Here is a 14,445-nt window from a genome sequence, read left to right on the forward strand (position 1 = left end):
CTGTCACCCAAATGAAATGAAAAAGAATAGTATGGGCATCAGAACTTCATTTGAATTACTCACTTCAATGATCACACTAAATCTACAGCCATATGCATGCTAGCCCACTCAAAAGGATTATTCCCACCCAAAAATCACTTGCGAATCATAACTATATAAATCGAGGTGAAAACACTATTACAAACGAGTCTTTGTGTGCATGCGTCTGTTAAAACAGAATCCATTAGATGGGATTAGTAACGTGCATAGACACAAGTGTTTGAAGGCGCGTCGAGACAGGGAGGGTTCAACAAGGGCAGATAGACGATGGTCCCACTATGGCAGCTCTGCATCACATAGCGCAGCGGAAGTGGATAGATTCCAAAAAGCCATGTACATGGCAAACTCTCAATTAAATCATCTGTCCATGCATCCATACATCATTCCCTCATCCCGGTATGAAAACGCCTGATTATTTACTCACATAACATGTGAAATTTCCATTGAGTCTGTGCGTAATGCAGTCTGCAAAATCCACTGTGCTCCAGCCCGGAATTCCAGTGTTGTGAAGTAACATGTATTTGGGAACGTCCTGCCTTATCGTCCACTACGCTATTGCGCATCCCATACTATTCATATCAATCATTGCATTCTCGCCATGGCCCCTGTCCGAAGGACATTAAACAATAGAACGTTATATTTGCAGTCAGACCTGTGGGCGTCTCCTCGCCGCTAGCTGAAAACCGAAAGCGCTGTCCTTCGAATCCCTCATTTGCAACATCACGTCGAAAAGGCATCTGTGACCGCTTGAAATCACAAATTCATCCATGTAGTGCGGCAGTGTGTGAAAATGGCAACTGGCTTCACTCACAAATGGGACGCCCCGCCCGTCGGTGAACCTCGGTACAGTGCTGCATGAGGGTCCACCGTTAATCGAGTACTACATTCCACTGACCCTTCACAAGTTTGTTCGCGACTGCAAAGATAGTATGTGAAACAATGGGACCATAGCAGAATGAACATATGAACCAATATTTCACTGCCATCGGGATTAAATACATGATTGTAATAGCAAGATGCCATGCGTCAAATTGCAGCGTTGTGTGCGGGACGTGCTCGCCCAAAGGGGATTGCAGCTTGCACAGGTGGAATGAATCACCACAGGTGGAGGCTATACAGCCTGAAAACACATAAATTGCACACCCAACCCCCTCCCACAACCACACCCACTCCAAAATGCTACCGGCAGGACTAGCGATGTTGGCCCTGGGGGACCTGATAGCACTGCAAGTACTCCAACTTCAAGAAGAAGACGAACACCAACTACTACAACAACCGGCCGCACAGAGGAGACGCAGGAGGAGGAGGAGGGCAAGGCAGGGCCAGCAAGGCCCACCAGCACAGCCACTACCACCACGCAGGCAGCCCGCAATCCCACGCCTCCGAGCTCATCCGTTCAACCTCACTGATGAGCAGATCCACACCCTCTACCGTTTGGACCGGGACACCATAACCGCCATTGTGGACATGACACATGCTGACCTTGCCAGCATGATAGATAGCCCAACCGCCATCCCACCCCTACTGAAGGTGGTGTCTGTACTCCACTTCCTGGCCACAGGCACCTACCAGCACACAGTCGGACAGTTGCATGGCATTTCACAGCCACTGTTGTCACGGACACTATTGCAAGTGCTCGATGCCCTCCTGAAGCACGCAGACGACTACATCTCTTTACCACGCTCGGAGCATGAGATTACAAACACAAAAGTGGGATTCCATGCACTTGCCGGCATACCGGGTTGCATTGGTGCCATCGACTGCACCCATGTGGAATTGGTTGTGCCACATGCCATGGAGGTCCAGTACCGCACCCGAAAACAATATCATTCTCTTAATGTACAAATGGTGTGTGACTCCAACAGGATCATTACACATTGTTGTGCCCGATTTCCTGGATCAACCCATGATTCTATGGTCTTGAGGAACTCTACAATACCACGCTACATGGAGCGACACGCAGGGAACAGATCCTGGCTACTCGGTGAGTCTCATTTCATGCATGATAATGTGGGGTATGTGATGCGGCAATGACCTGGCAGGAAGGGGGGGGGGATGCGTACGTAGCAATGTCATTCCACAAACATCCTTTATTGTCCACATACAGGTGATGCCGGGTATCCACTGAAGAGATGGCTCCTTACACCACTCCGGAACCCACAGAACCAGCATGAGGAGGACTACAACCATGCCCACTCGCGTACCCGTGTAGTCATAGAACAGGCATTCGGCCTACTGAAGGCTCGTTTCCGCTGCCTCAGCAGGTCTGGCGGGGCACTCCTGTACCGCCATGAGAAGGTTGCAAAGATGGTCATGGCATGTGTCATGCTACACAACATGTGCGTACGTAGAAATGTGCCCATGCCCCCTGACGCAGAACTGCAAGCACCTGAAGATGGTCATGATGAGGGTGGGGATGTGGCAGCACCTCAAGGAGTCCGCGAGGCACAGGAGGCCCATGAAATTCGTCAGAATATCATAGATTCATGCTTCTAGCACTCACGCCTGGTGGCTGATACATGGACACGGGACTTGTGGCACTGTGTGTGTCTGGAACATGCACAATATGGACTGTACGCCTATAAAGGCCTCGTACACAAAGATCAATGTCCACACATCTCATTGGATGGTTGTGAAATGTTTATAGCATATGTGAAATTATGTTACACACCCCATCGACCCGCCACCCAAGAAAGCCCAACACACCCCCTCCACCCTCCTACCTCCCCCCCGAACACCAGTGTCCAAAGATGCTCATTGTCAGTGGGCAGACGCTATTGCAAGCCCCCTCTCCGGGTATCAGGGGCACCCCTGCCTGTGGAGCGCAGGTTCCTCCCAGATCTACGTTGGGGGCTGCCCTGGACGGAACTTGCAACGGATGATGTCTCTGCCTGCTCACGTCCATGCATGTCCCTAAGGGTTTGTGAGAGCTCAGTGAGCACACGGCGCACAGCGGCAAGTTCAGCACATACGTCTTTGGACGTCGCATTCAGTTCCCCCCTCAGGCTCTCGGTGCTTCTCTCCATTTGTACCCTCAGGCTCTCGGTGCTTCTCTCCATTTGTGCCCTTAGTGTCTCTGTACTTCTCTCCATTTCTGCCCTAAGTGTCTCAGTAGATGTTTCTATGGCTGCCTTAGTACCCCCACATTCATCAGCATGCTCCTTGAGGAGCGTGGCCAGTTGCTGCTGTTGCACGATCATCTGGTCGAGGGACTGTTGCCTCTGCTGGGCCATGCCCATTTGCGGTGGTGTCACAGAGGGGCTGATCACCTCATGTTGCCTTGCCACAGGGCTTGTGGGGGATGGCCAGTCGTCGTCTTGTGGGTGCCCCTGCGTGGTATCCTCATGGTGTACGGGATGAAACAAACAGGGGGATTGAGACAGGTCATGGATGGATCCTACATCGACAGCACCGTTTTCTGTGTCGGAGCATGCTGCCATTAATGCAGTGTCACCTATGGTGCTGCTGCCACCAGAAGCAGTGCCTTCTGTGGCATCCATTGGGGGGACCTGTGGTGCTGCTGTTGTGGGCATGCTGGCTGCTGGGGTGCCTGTTGAAGTCCCCTCCTGTGTGCTGCCACTTGATTTGTGCTGCTGCCGTGTCTTGATCCGTGCAGCTGAGGTGGAGGGTCTTTGGCCGTTGGTCTTGGCCCTCTTTGCAGGTGTGCTGGTAGGGGTGTCCTGAAGCTCGTCGTTTGAATCGGACCCTGTGGTGGAGTAAAGGAGGGCGAGCGTTATTTATGGGTCTGTGGAAATTGGAATGGCAATGTATCACATGCATTGGGGTGGTACCTGAGGGTGATTTGGGTCAGGGCCTTGGAGGTGGTTTCATTTTTGTGTGGATTGAGGATGCAGTTGTTTTGCAGCCTGCAGTTAGGGTGTGCATGCTGCACGTGTAGAGGGTGTTTTTAGGATTTTTGATTATTTATGTATTTAATGTGACTTTTAAAGTGCGCTATCAGGCCAATGTATGTGGACGTTCTCCTGGACATGTGTTTCTGTTGCACTATGTGGACACATGGTACTTCACATGATTGGACATTGTGGATTTAGCATTGTTTTATTTGGCCCACCTACCTGATTCTTCGGATGTCTGCACTCCTTTCTCCATCCCTCCGACTCCCTCTATACTCTCCATTCCGATGGTGGAGGCACAGATTTCTTCCCAGGGGGTCAACTTGATGGGTGATTCCGATCCTCCCCCGGTAGCTGTGGCAATGTTACGGTTGGCTGATAGTATGCTCCGTACGCGTATCCGCAAGTCGTCCCATCGCTTTCTGCATTGCTGTGGGTTGCGGGGTGCGGTCCCCACCGCACTTACCCGCTGTGCCACCAGGGCCCATATGGCCTTCTTGTTCGCAAGTGCCGTCCTGGTCATTTGCGTCGAGAAGACGACGGCAGCATTCTCCTGGAGGGTCTCTGTGAGCACGGTGAGTTCCTCATGGGAGAAGTGGACCTGCCGCTTGCGGTCGCACGCTTTTTTCGCAACTTTTCCCATTTTGATTGTTTTCACTAGGGTGGCTAACGGGTTGGGATGTGTCTCAGGGTAGGATTTTTCATGGTTGTGTTGGGATTCTGATTTTATAGGTGTACGGCGTGCTGTTTCCCGTTCAGGCCCCATGTTTTTGCTTCCGTTTCCGTATATTTACGGTCACCGTATTTTGCGATTACCGCTCATTACGGTGACCGCTATGATGGGTGGCGGAATTGCACCTAGGGCGTTTTGGGGACATTTCCGCCATCGCGGACTTTGCACTTCCGCCATGGCGTAGTGCTCGTGCCCAATGGGTCAGAATTAGCCGCACTTTACTCCGTCGTGCAATGGCGGAAACGCTATTTACGCTATGGCGGTCAGGTCAGTTACTTTCCGCCAGGGTCGTAATGAGGGCCATGGTGTTTCCTGACCCTAGACGTTTGCCTACATGGGAGCGAGAATCTGTAAGTGCCACAATAGATTACATCTTCGTGTCCACGATGTTACTCCCGGTGATGACATCATTTGAAGTAATAGGTACATCAGCTAGTGACCATAATCTCCTTTCAACGTCTTGGCCAACAAAATTGACTTCAAAGGCAAACTCCAATCCCCAAATGAGCATTAACAATCAGCGCTCAAGATTGAACTTGTCTGTTTCAGTAATAAGAGATCTCATGTCCAAGTACCAAATACAAACTCACGTTGAGTCAGAGAAACAAATTGATTACTTGCCATTATTGATGACGTATAAACACCAAGTTCATAAGAAGGGCTTTCAGAGTACCAAAAGCCACGTGTATGACAAGACTCTGGTCACAAAAAGAAAGGAGATGAGAAAACTGAAACGACGGGCTAAAGTGCTGGGGTCACCAGCTACAATTGCGGCTGCAATCGAAGGGTGTCGTCAATACAAAGCCTGGCTCCAAAATCATTGCTTTACTTTATTCCAATAGGATGCAGAGAACATGCTAAAAGTGATAACTTCTAACAATAGCCGCAAGTTTCGGTCACTATTAAATTCATCTAACTCAAACACTGAGCGAGCTTTTATTTCAAATATTGGAGAAACTACATGGGTCAACTTTTTTCAGACCTTATTTCAGAAGACACTAAGCCCGCGCCGAAAGACCTCTGGTGTGGAATCTACAAACTGGGTATGCCTCAATGATACAGAAGAAATAACGACTCAGATAATGAAATTGAAAAACCCCAGAGCGCCAGGCCCTGATGGCATTACTAACGTAGACTTGAAAGCTTTTCTGTTAGAGTGGGCGAGATTTCTGAGCAAAATATTCCGCAGATGCTCAACTTTAAAGTCAATCCCGCCGTCATGGAAATCTGCCATCGTCAGTCTATGAGAAAGGAAACAAGGACGACCCTAAAAATTACAGGCCGATCGCCTTACTCGATTGTATCGGGAAGGTGTTTGGGTCTTTATTGCTACGACAATTCAACGAATGGGCAAAAACGGCTCCTTGTAACGATTACTTGCAGACTGGCTTTAAGAAAAATCTGGGAACATCTGCCAATATTTTGATAAGTGCATTAAAAAGCAGAGTGCTGGAGGGAGGTCCAAGATTTTTCATCACCTTCATTGACCTAACCCAGGCCTTTGACAGAGTAGATCGTACGTTATTGTGGGCTAAACTCGAGGCTTGGAAATGCCCACAACCTCTTCTGCAACCAATCAAAGCGCTCTATACAGGAACCAGTTTGAGAGTGAAGTTAAATCAGCAAGGGCTCCTTTCTCCGGACATACCAACAGCTAGAGGAGTAAAGCAGGGGTGCCCCCTGGCCCCGGCACTATTCCTGGCATTTATTGGAGATCTGCAAGAAATGAGTCCAACAGAGCGATGCTTTCCTCCTAAAATGAGCAAAACCCATGTAAATAGATTACTTTAGGCAGACGATATAATACTCTTGCATCATACTCCAATAGGCTTGCAGCGCCAACTAAGCAACCTTCAGGAGTATACATCTAATAACAACTTAAAGATAAATGAAGAAAAAACAAAATTCATGATTATTTCTGCATCCACCAAGAAAATAGAAAAAATCGTTTTACATTTGGCCAGTCAATCGGTGGAAAAAGTGAAGGAATTTAGATACCTCAGAGTGATTTTAGACAGCTCAAGACATGAAACGGCCATGCAAGAACATTTGACATTAACTACCAAAAAGTTGGCAGCGCAAGGTAAAGCGATCAACAGAAAATGTGTCTGCTTTTCCCTGATTCCTGTCTTGGATTTCTATAAAAAAAAAGGTGGTACCGACCCTAACCTACGGCACGGACACGATGCCTAACCTACCTGCTACACTCTGGCCGAAATTGGAGGCGCTGTTCTGGAGATCAGTACTGGGCCTGCCAAACTCCACTTCAGTGGTGGTAATAAGACAAGAACTTAGCTTGGTGTCTCTGGGAGGAACAGTGAAAATAAATACCCTCATGCTATTTCGTAAGTGTAGAATGTCCAACGAACTGTTGATTTATAACCTTATACGCAGAGAAAGCAGCAGTACAAACAACAAGATGCTTAATTCCTGGTGTAAACTAAACTTAGACTCGCTAAACTCGGTTGAATGTGACGAAGCGACTCAAATTACAAAGCCCACAAAAATTCAGAAAAAACTAAAAGAGCTTGATTGGATACGGGCTAAAGAAGCAGCACTTAATAACAAATTGATACATCATCTTCCCTTTAACACCAGGAAACTAAATGAACTGCAGCCCTACATCAAAAAGTTCCCAGCCAGCTCAGCTTGTGACCTTTTAATGAGAGCAAGACTAAACCTCTTGCAGACAAATTAAATATTGGCAATTAGAGGTTTATCAACAACAAATGATTGTCGCTTCTGTAGCCAGCCTGCAGCAATAGACTATTCGCCATTTGCTTCACTCTTGCACTAGCACACGAAGAATAAGGTCTATTTACCTGAAAGATATCTTTTCAGACCACATTTTAAGTGATCAAGACTATTGTTGGGCAAAAATCATAGTGGGTGACAGAACATCGTGGCAGCTGGCAACTTTTAACATTCTGAAATACGTGAATACTGCTCTGCTTTTGTCACACCCTTTAACAACAACAACATTATAATGTTCACATGGTTACTTTTCTGTTTGTCTTTTCATTGGATTTTGTAAAAATCGAAATGATTAACACAAATACATTTAAAAAAAAATATATATATATAAATACAAATGTAGCATTTTCAGTCCAGATTGGACTCACCCACTTCCAAACCCTTTAGATCCCCAATCTCCTTATCCTTCCCCTCAAAAGATCCCTCAACTGTAAACAGGGACACTCCTATTCAGGTCTGAGGTGTACGTCAAGCTGCACTGTACACAACACCCAGTAGTCCATGACACTGTTGACTTTTCCCTAGTGGCAGTGGTTTTCACCAGCCAACCCAACCTCCCCAGAAGGGCTTATGTGAAAAGCTAACTTCACAGAAACATGAGAAGCCTCCTTAGACTCACTGTTGCACATCTACTTCCTTGTCTCTTCAATCCATGAAGCATCAACACCATGGGCTGAATACACTTTTCAGTCAATCACAGACACCTTTGTATATACCAATCCCACTCCAACTCTGAAGCAGGTGCTCCGCCCCCCTCTTCTCCCACTCACCTGCGGGCTCAGATGAACCCCACTTAACCACCCACATGTGATGTGAGCATGGAGCTCAGCGATGAAGAAGACCATATCCATCTCAAGGAAGATAAACTATGTTAGGCCGACGGAAGGGCACAGATTCCTGGTGAACATTATCCCTCACCAAAGACGACGTATTGATGCCTCTCAGGGGATTGGGAAATATGGAAAATATACCAAACAAAGGTGGTTGATTATGTTCTGATGTGTGCCTAGACTGTTCTGCGTTCCAAAACTCTGCATAAATAAAGAAGCATGTGGGGTGCATCTCTGCTAAGGTGCGAGCTGGTCAGCTGAGACCTCGGAGTTCTCGGCTGACTCGATGTGCAAGTCTGGGTTCAATATGGATCTGTATGTCTTTTGCATAAGTAGTGCATGAATTTGGTCTGATATACCAGTATGAAGTTCTGACAATGCACATCCCTTCTAGAGTGAAGCCTTCAGACACATTCCTTCAACTAGCAATGAGGAATTTAGTGAGGATGGACTGGCTCTCATATCATAAAGAGGTAGGAAAGGAAGCATTTTTTTGTTACTATGTAATACTTTCCTATCAATATTGGCAGTTAAATAATATTTTCAAGAAAACAGAAAAAACAAAATGTTGTCCAACCTTCGCTTGACTTAGTGTTGTAGTATTTGGCAAAGGCGTTATCTTTAGGGATATCTGGATACAGGTATTTCAGAGGGTTCTGAGGAACATTTTCTGCTTCGATTACTTTGTAATCCCGTATTATGTCTGCGAACGGCAGGGCATTCAAGCTGACTTTATTGTATGGCGTCACTGAATGAAACCTTTCTTCTCCTGCAGGGTGGAAAAGGCAAAATACAGAGTTAAAAGGATCCATCTGCCAATCTAGATATTCTAACACAGTGAACAGAAAAGAGCTTTCTGTTGTTTTACATTTAATTCAATTTCACAAATCCACATTTCATAAAAGTAATACAAAATATTCATGCTAAATATGTTATCAATTGTCCACACATTGTTGCTGTCTGCATGTAACATGCGTACACCGGGGAGCAAGAGTTAAACACACTGAAAAATACCCAGTCAGGAATCTCAATGAGGAGTGACATCTAGTGGTTGAAGTACCATTGCTTGATGCTAGATGTAGTGGCATTGAGTCACTACTCCAGCAATGACCTCATCAGCCCTCTTGGTTAGTTAACTATTTCCACAGGCCTCTAATTCTTACCTGTAAGTTAAAAGCAGTTAGAAGCTGCCACATGGTTTCATGTGAATCGTCCAAAAAGCCAGGAAAAAAGTCTGAATGGGAGATTTGGTTGAATTTCGGCAGTTCCAAAATTTCGAATGGCCGAAAAGTCCGACCAAATCCCCCATTCGGGGGCAAGGGCTGCGGTGGCTGCGGGGGTGTCCACCACACCCTTGTTCACTCACTATACAGTCAATTGTGGTTGCAGAGGAGTCCCCCACAGCCGATCCTGTACAAAGTAAAAAATAAATAAAAAGGAAAGGACCCTGCGGCGCCGGTTCCCGATCATGGAAGTGAAAGGGAACAGGATCCGCAGGGACACAGCGAGTCGGCGGCACAGATTCAAGTGTGCCGCCGCAGGGTAAGTACGGGGATGGGAGGTGGGTGTGGGTGCGGTTGGAAGCCCGTGACTGCAATGTTCAGCAGAGAAAAGAGCGAAGGTTTTCGGAAAAATGACTTTCAGCCTTTTCTCAGTCAAACATATCAGCCACGTTCTTCCAACCCCAATCCGGTTTCACAAGGACCAACAGCAAACAAGATACAGCCCATGCCACATATGTAATCCTTTTAGGATGACTGCATATTGGGAACAAGGCCTGTGCACAGCTACCCTTACCCTAAACATGGCTAAGATTATCTGCTGACAGCACTTGGACATCAATGGCGTGACTGGGGTTGTAGCCATTCTATCTTCAAATGCAAATCCTGAGGCTGGCCGGATCAGTATACATGGATCAAAGTTACACACATCTTAATGTTGGAATGAGTATTATGAAAAATGAAATGGGCACCAAGCCCAATGTGCATCATGTATTTAGTGATTCAAGCTTGCAACTCTTTTGTCACAGAAAGGTTTGTCAAACATAAACGTCTGCATTTATTCTTATGTTCCTAAATACTCTGATTCTATGCAAAGCAGGCTGGAATCTTGTTGCTTTCTTATTTGTCTTCCTTCCACTTACTCATAGGTGCGTTTCAAAAGACTATAATAGGAGTGTACCAGTCTGCCCAACTTGGAATGATAACCTATCAGAAAATCAGAAAATAACATAAGGTTGTTCTCTGTTTTGATATTGTGTTTGCTCAATAAGACAAATGTATTGTTCTTTTTATGATTACAATATATAGTGGAAGTGATCGTTAGAAACGAACATTGGACTTTCTTTTTCTTTTTTAAAAAGCCAGTTTGCAATGTTTTTAAAATTTAATATTTTCCTTTTTAGTTTGTCTATAAGGTGGTGCTTGCAACACCTATGAGCCAAAACTATTGCGTTAGAGTACAGATTGGGAGAAATGGCATATTAGAAGAGACACACAGCTTGTAGGTGTTGTTTAATTATTTGTTCACCCATTCATTACCAAGGACATGCTAATCCCTATGGCCATTCCCATCCAGTTCCTTCCCCTGCCATCCGAAAACAACTTCTCATGGGAACTCTTTGAGCTAGCTTAATTCAAGCCTTACCAACAACCCTTGCACTTAAAGGGCCTGATTCACAGATCGCTTTCCTATGAGATTGCACTGTTATAAAACGCTTCTGTGAATCAGGGCACAGTGCCTGCCAGTGTTGTTTCAAAGCAGTCTTCTGAGAGTTAATGATTTAATTATTGTTGTTTTGTGTAATTGGTTTCGAAAAGTGAAACCTTGCACAAACAATTACATATCAAACATTATAAAACGAAACATATAAAAGCAATTTTATTGTACAACCACTGTTCCATTTCAAAACTCATTCGAGACTTATCATAAAATTCCATACAATCACATGCTACCATAATCAGGAGTTCAAGTTCATAATACATTTAGGCGGCCTCTTTATAAGCAGTCAACTCCAGACCCAATGTAAACTGATATAGGCTTTCGCACCAGTCCCAAGTCTACAGATTCTATAGCCACATGTCCTCTTCAGACAACACTCCAAATTTCAACACACAATTTCTAAAAATGTTTCCCTATATTCTCTCTGAGATGATCACCAGGTATTTTATTGATTCTCCAACTAACCAATTCTCTTCTAAACCGGAAAGCATTTTCTTTAGTTGGTAGGAGATTCAACCTAAAACGTAACAGCGAGTTAACGGAATTCCAAATGGGAATTTGCATAGGTATGGGGCACACACATTTACTCAATTATGTATTTTGTTTAGGTCTTCGCCTCTGTCATATTTCACCAAACTATCCATATGGAAAGCCATGCACAGCATGTTCATTTTATATGTTTGACATTTAAAGTTTCACAAAATCGATAAAGCAATGCACAATCCATATACAATAGCAACTATGAAAAATACTATGGGCCGAAACAGAAAACAAATCCATTTGGGGATGAAAAGGGCTGTGATGGAAATTGATTCTTTTCTTCATTCAGATGCCGAATTCAGATTAAAAACTTAAGAAATCCATGCCTGAAACACATGGCATAATGCCCTGTGTAGAACGTTGCACAAAGCAATGCTCCAAGCTAGCTAGCCAATCAGATTGCCAACAGCATAGAAACCATGAACATTTCTGAACAACCCTGCATGAGAATGATTTGTATATACAAATCCTGTGAAGAACGTATCCATTTTTACAATGATGTCAACGCACCTTTGGAAATCAACTGACACAAATCATAAAAATGTTTTTTAAAAATCAAGATTTCTGTTATAGTGAATATATGTAATAAAAATGAAGCTGTTATTCTTCACTTAGCAGTATCAGTGTACCTTAGACCAGAACTATAAGAGAATTGTATAGACTTGGTGACAGGCAGCAAGGTGTCATTATCAGCTAGCTCAGAGCCCTGGCACATATTTAGTTTTGTCTATCAGTTGGCGCAAGCTGAGACTATTGCATTTGTGTACAGCTAGGACGGAGATGGTATATGAGGAGGGACACAAAGGATGTAGATGTTGTTTGGTTATCAAAACGGCATTGAACCCTATTTGCACCCTTCAATTAACATTCATTAAAAACACATACATCATGATACAAGCTAAATTATTCAACATTTGCTTAGTAATGCACTGTTATAGTATAACTCAAACACTGAATACTGATATTCATTTGCCAACATGTGCTTTGCTTGGACTCAACACAATCTTCCTAGTTGAGCCTAGTGAGCTTTTTCAAGGCTGTACCAGTATCCTCATTCTGTTTACAAACTTCATCATTTACTTCACAATATACTTTTTACAATCCTCCTCATCTGCAAACAACCAAACAATTGATCAAAAGATTTTTCTTCCTAGTAACCATGTTACGATACATAACCAAATGTATTATCAAAAGATCAACATTAAAAAAAAACATATTAACAATACTGTTCCATTTTATTATTCTTTCACTATCAGCCCTGAGCATAACTTGGCCATATCTCTTTCAATATTTTCTACGGGTTACATTTTTCCTTATCACAATGAACATTCTGTATGCTCAACACTTCCAAATCCTAAAAGGAACTTCTAATTCGACCATTCTTTCATAAATTCAATATAAATCGTCTCACAAACCATCTGTAGAAGAAAAACACCTCATAAAAATCCAACTAGCCCTCCATTATTCCATCAACTTTTTCCATTTCATACAAAAAATGTTAGTACCTTTGTGATGACCTGAGTTTGTTCTAGCTTTACTGTTCTTTACAGAAATTCTAATATGTAAATTGTGTTCATGTATCTGCAAATAACCACCTAAAGAAACTGTTGTTTTTAAAATGACCAATCCCCTGTCAATTTGCAATGTCCCGTAAACTTTGCCTTTTTTTCAAAATGATTCCTGTGCCCATGAAAAGCACATGGTTCTCAGTGTTCCTTTCTAAGCAAGCCCCATTTTGAAATCTGCATATATACACATGCTTGTGAACAAAGTAGGAAGACTCCATTCGCTAAATAGAAATTAAACTTCAAACGCTTTTTCAAAGAGTGTCCACCATTTTATAAGTACTTCACTTCATTAATTCTCTACAGCATTCCTATCCATTCAACCTGACAACAGAATTACCCACATACCAATAATTCAAACAAAATACTTCATGTATCCCGTTGGGTAAACATCAAGAAAGGAATATTCTTAACATCATCCTCTAGTTTCTTGCTTTTATTAAAATTGTCCACCATTTTGAAAACACTATTCTTATTGCCCTCTGATGCTTTTTTCTATGAACAGGCATTTCATTACATCTATGCCAGATCATACTATATTTTTCACATTCAAAAAGCATGACCAAACGAATTTTCACTCATCCTATTTTCACTTCATATTACAAGTTAGTCCCCTATCCTTACCATTTCAAATATCACAAATTTCCTATTCTTCCTTCATCTAATCAAATATACCGTCCGCTAGTCTCCCCGACTTTACACCCACTTGCAATATTTTGCAATAATCAGGCTTGCATGCCCAAGGTTGATTTTTGTAATAATCTTTGTGTCCATAAATTCTTTATATCGGTACAATAACCATCATATTTCACCTCCCTTTGTTTTCCTTAAATTCCTGGGAAATAGTGGCAACCTCATGAATACTCCAAGCATTCATTACATTACAACTTTTTTTACTTTAAAAATGCATGTAATTCATGATCCTTGTTTAGACCCTGAGTAGCAGTTCTAAAATAGAAAATGATTCTTGCCTCCTGTTGTCTTACATTCTTTTCCATGTCCCCTCCTCCCTGATCCTACATAATTCTCTTTATACCACAAATCAGAATTTTGTGTAATTTATCATGTTCATGATTTGAATGCCAATGAACTGAAAAGTATATCTCTCATCATGTGTTATCACAGCTCTTAGATGTTCATAAATCCTCACTCTAAATTGTCTCTTGTACTACCAATGTATACGTTTGTACATATGCAGGTGATCACATACAATCGATAACAGCTTTTACAATTGATACGTTATTTTATTTGTACACATCTTTCTCCATTATCTGAAAACATTTTACAGTTTGTCATATATTTGCAATCATTGCTTTCTCCATATTTAAAGAAACATTTCAGTCCAGATGACAACCATTGCACATCCTGCACACTTTTCTTCTCTATTAAAAAAGATGAGCTATTAAATT

The 14,445-nt window shown here is 43.3% G+C and overlaps 1 protein-coding gene across 1 annotated transcript in view; it reads right to left on the reverse strand.

The window, feature by feature from the left end:
• Positions 1 to 14,445, reverse strand: part of STAT4 (signal transducer and activator of transcription 4) — a 632,296-nt gene that overhangs the window by 113,279 nt on the left and 504,572 nt on the right. Inside the window, exon 21 of the mRNA XM_069615680.1 lies at positions 8,788 to 8,979. Coding sequence (XP_069471781.1) covers positions 8,788 to 8,979 — 192 coding nt within the window. The remainder of the gene's footprint in view (positions 1 to 8,787; positions 8,980 to 14,445) is intronic.

The sequence above is a fragment of the Ambystoma mexicanum genome, chromosome 9 (genome assembly GCF_040938575.1).
Source record: "Ambystoma mexicanum isolate Mex_15411 chromosome 9, UKY_AmexF1_1, whole genome shotgun sequence".
Classification (NCBI taxonomy): Eukaryota; Metazoa; Chordata; class Amphibia; order Caudata; family Ambystomatidae; genus Ambystoma; species Ambystoma mexicanum.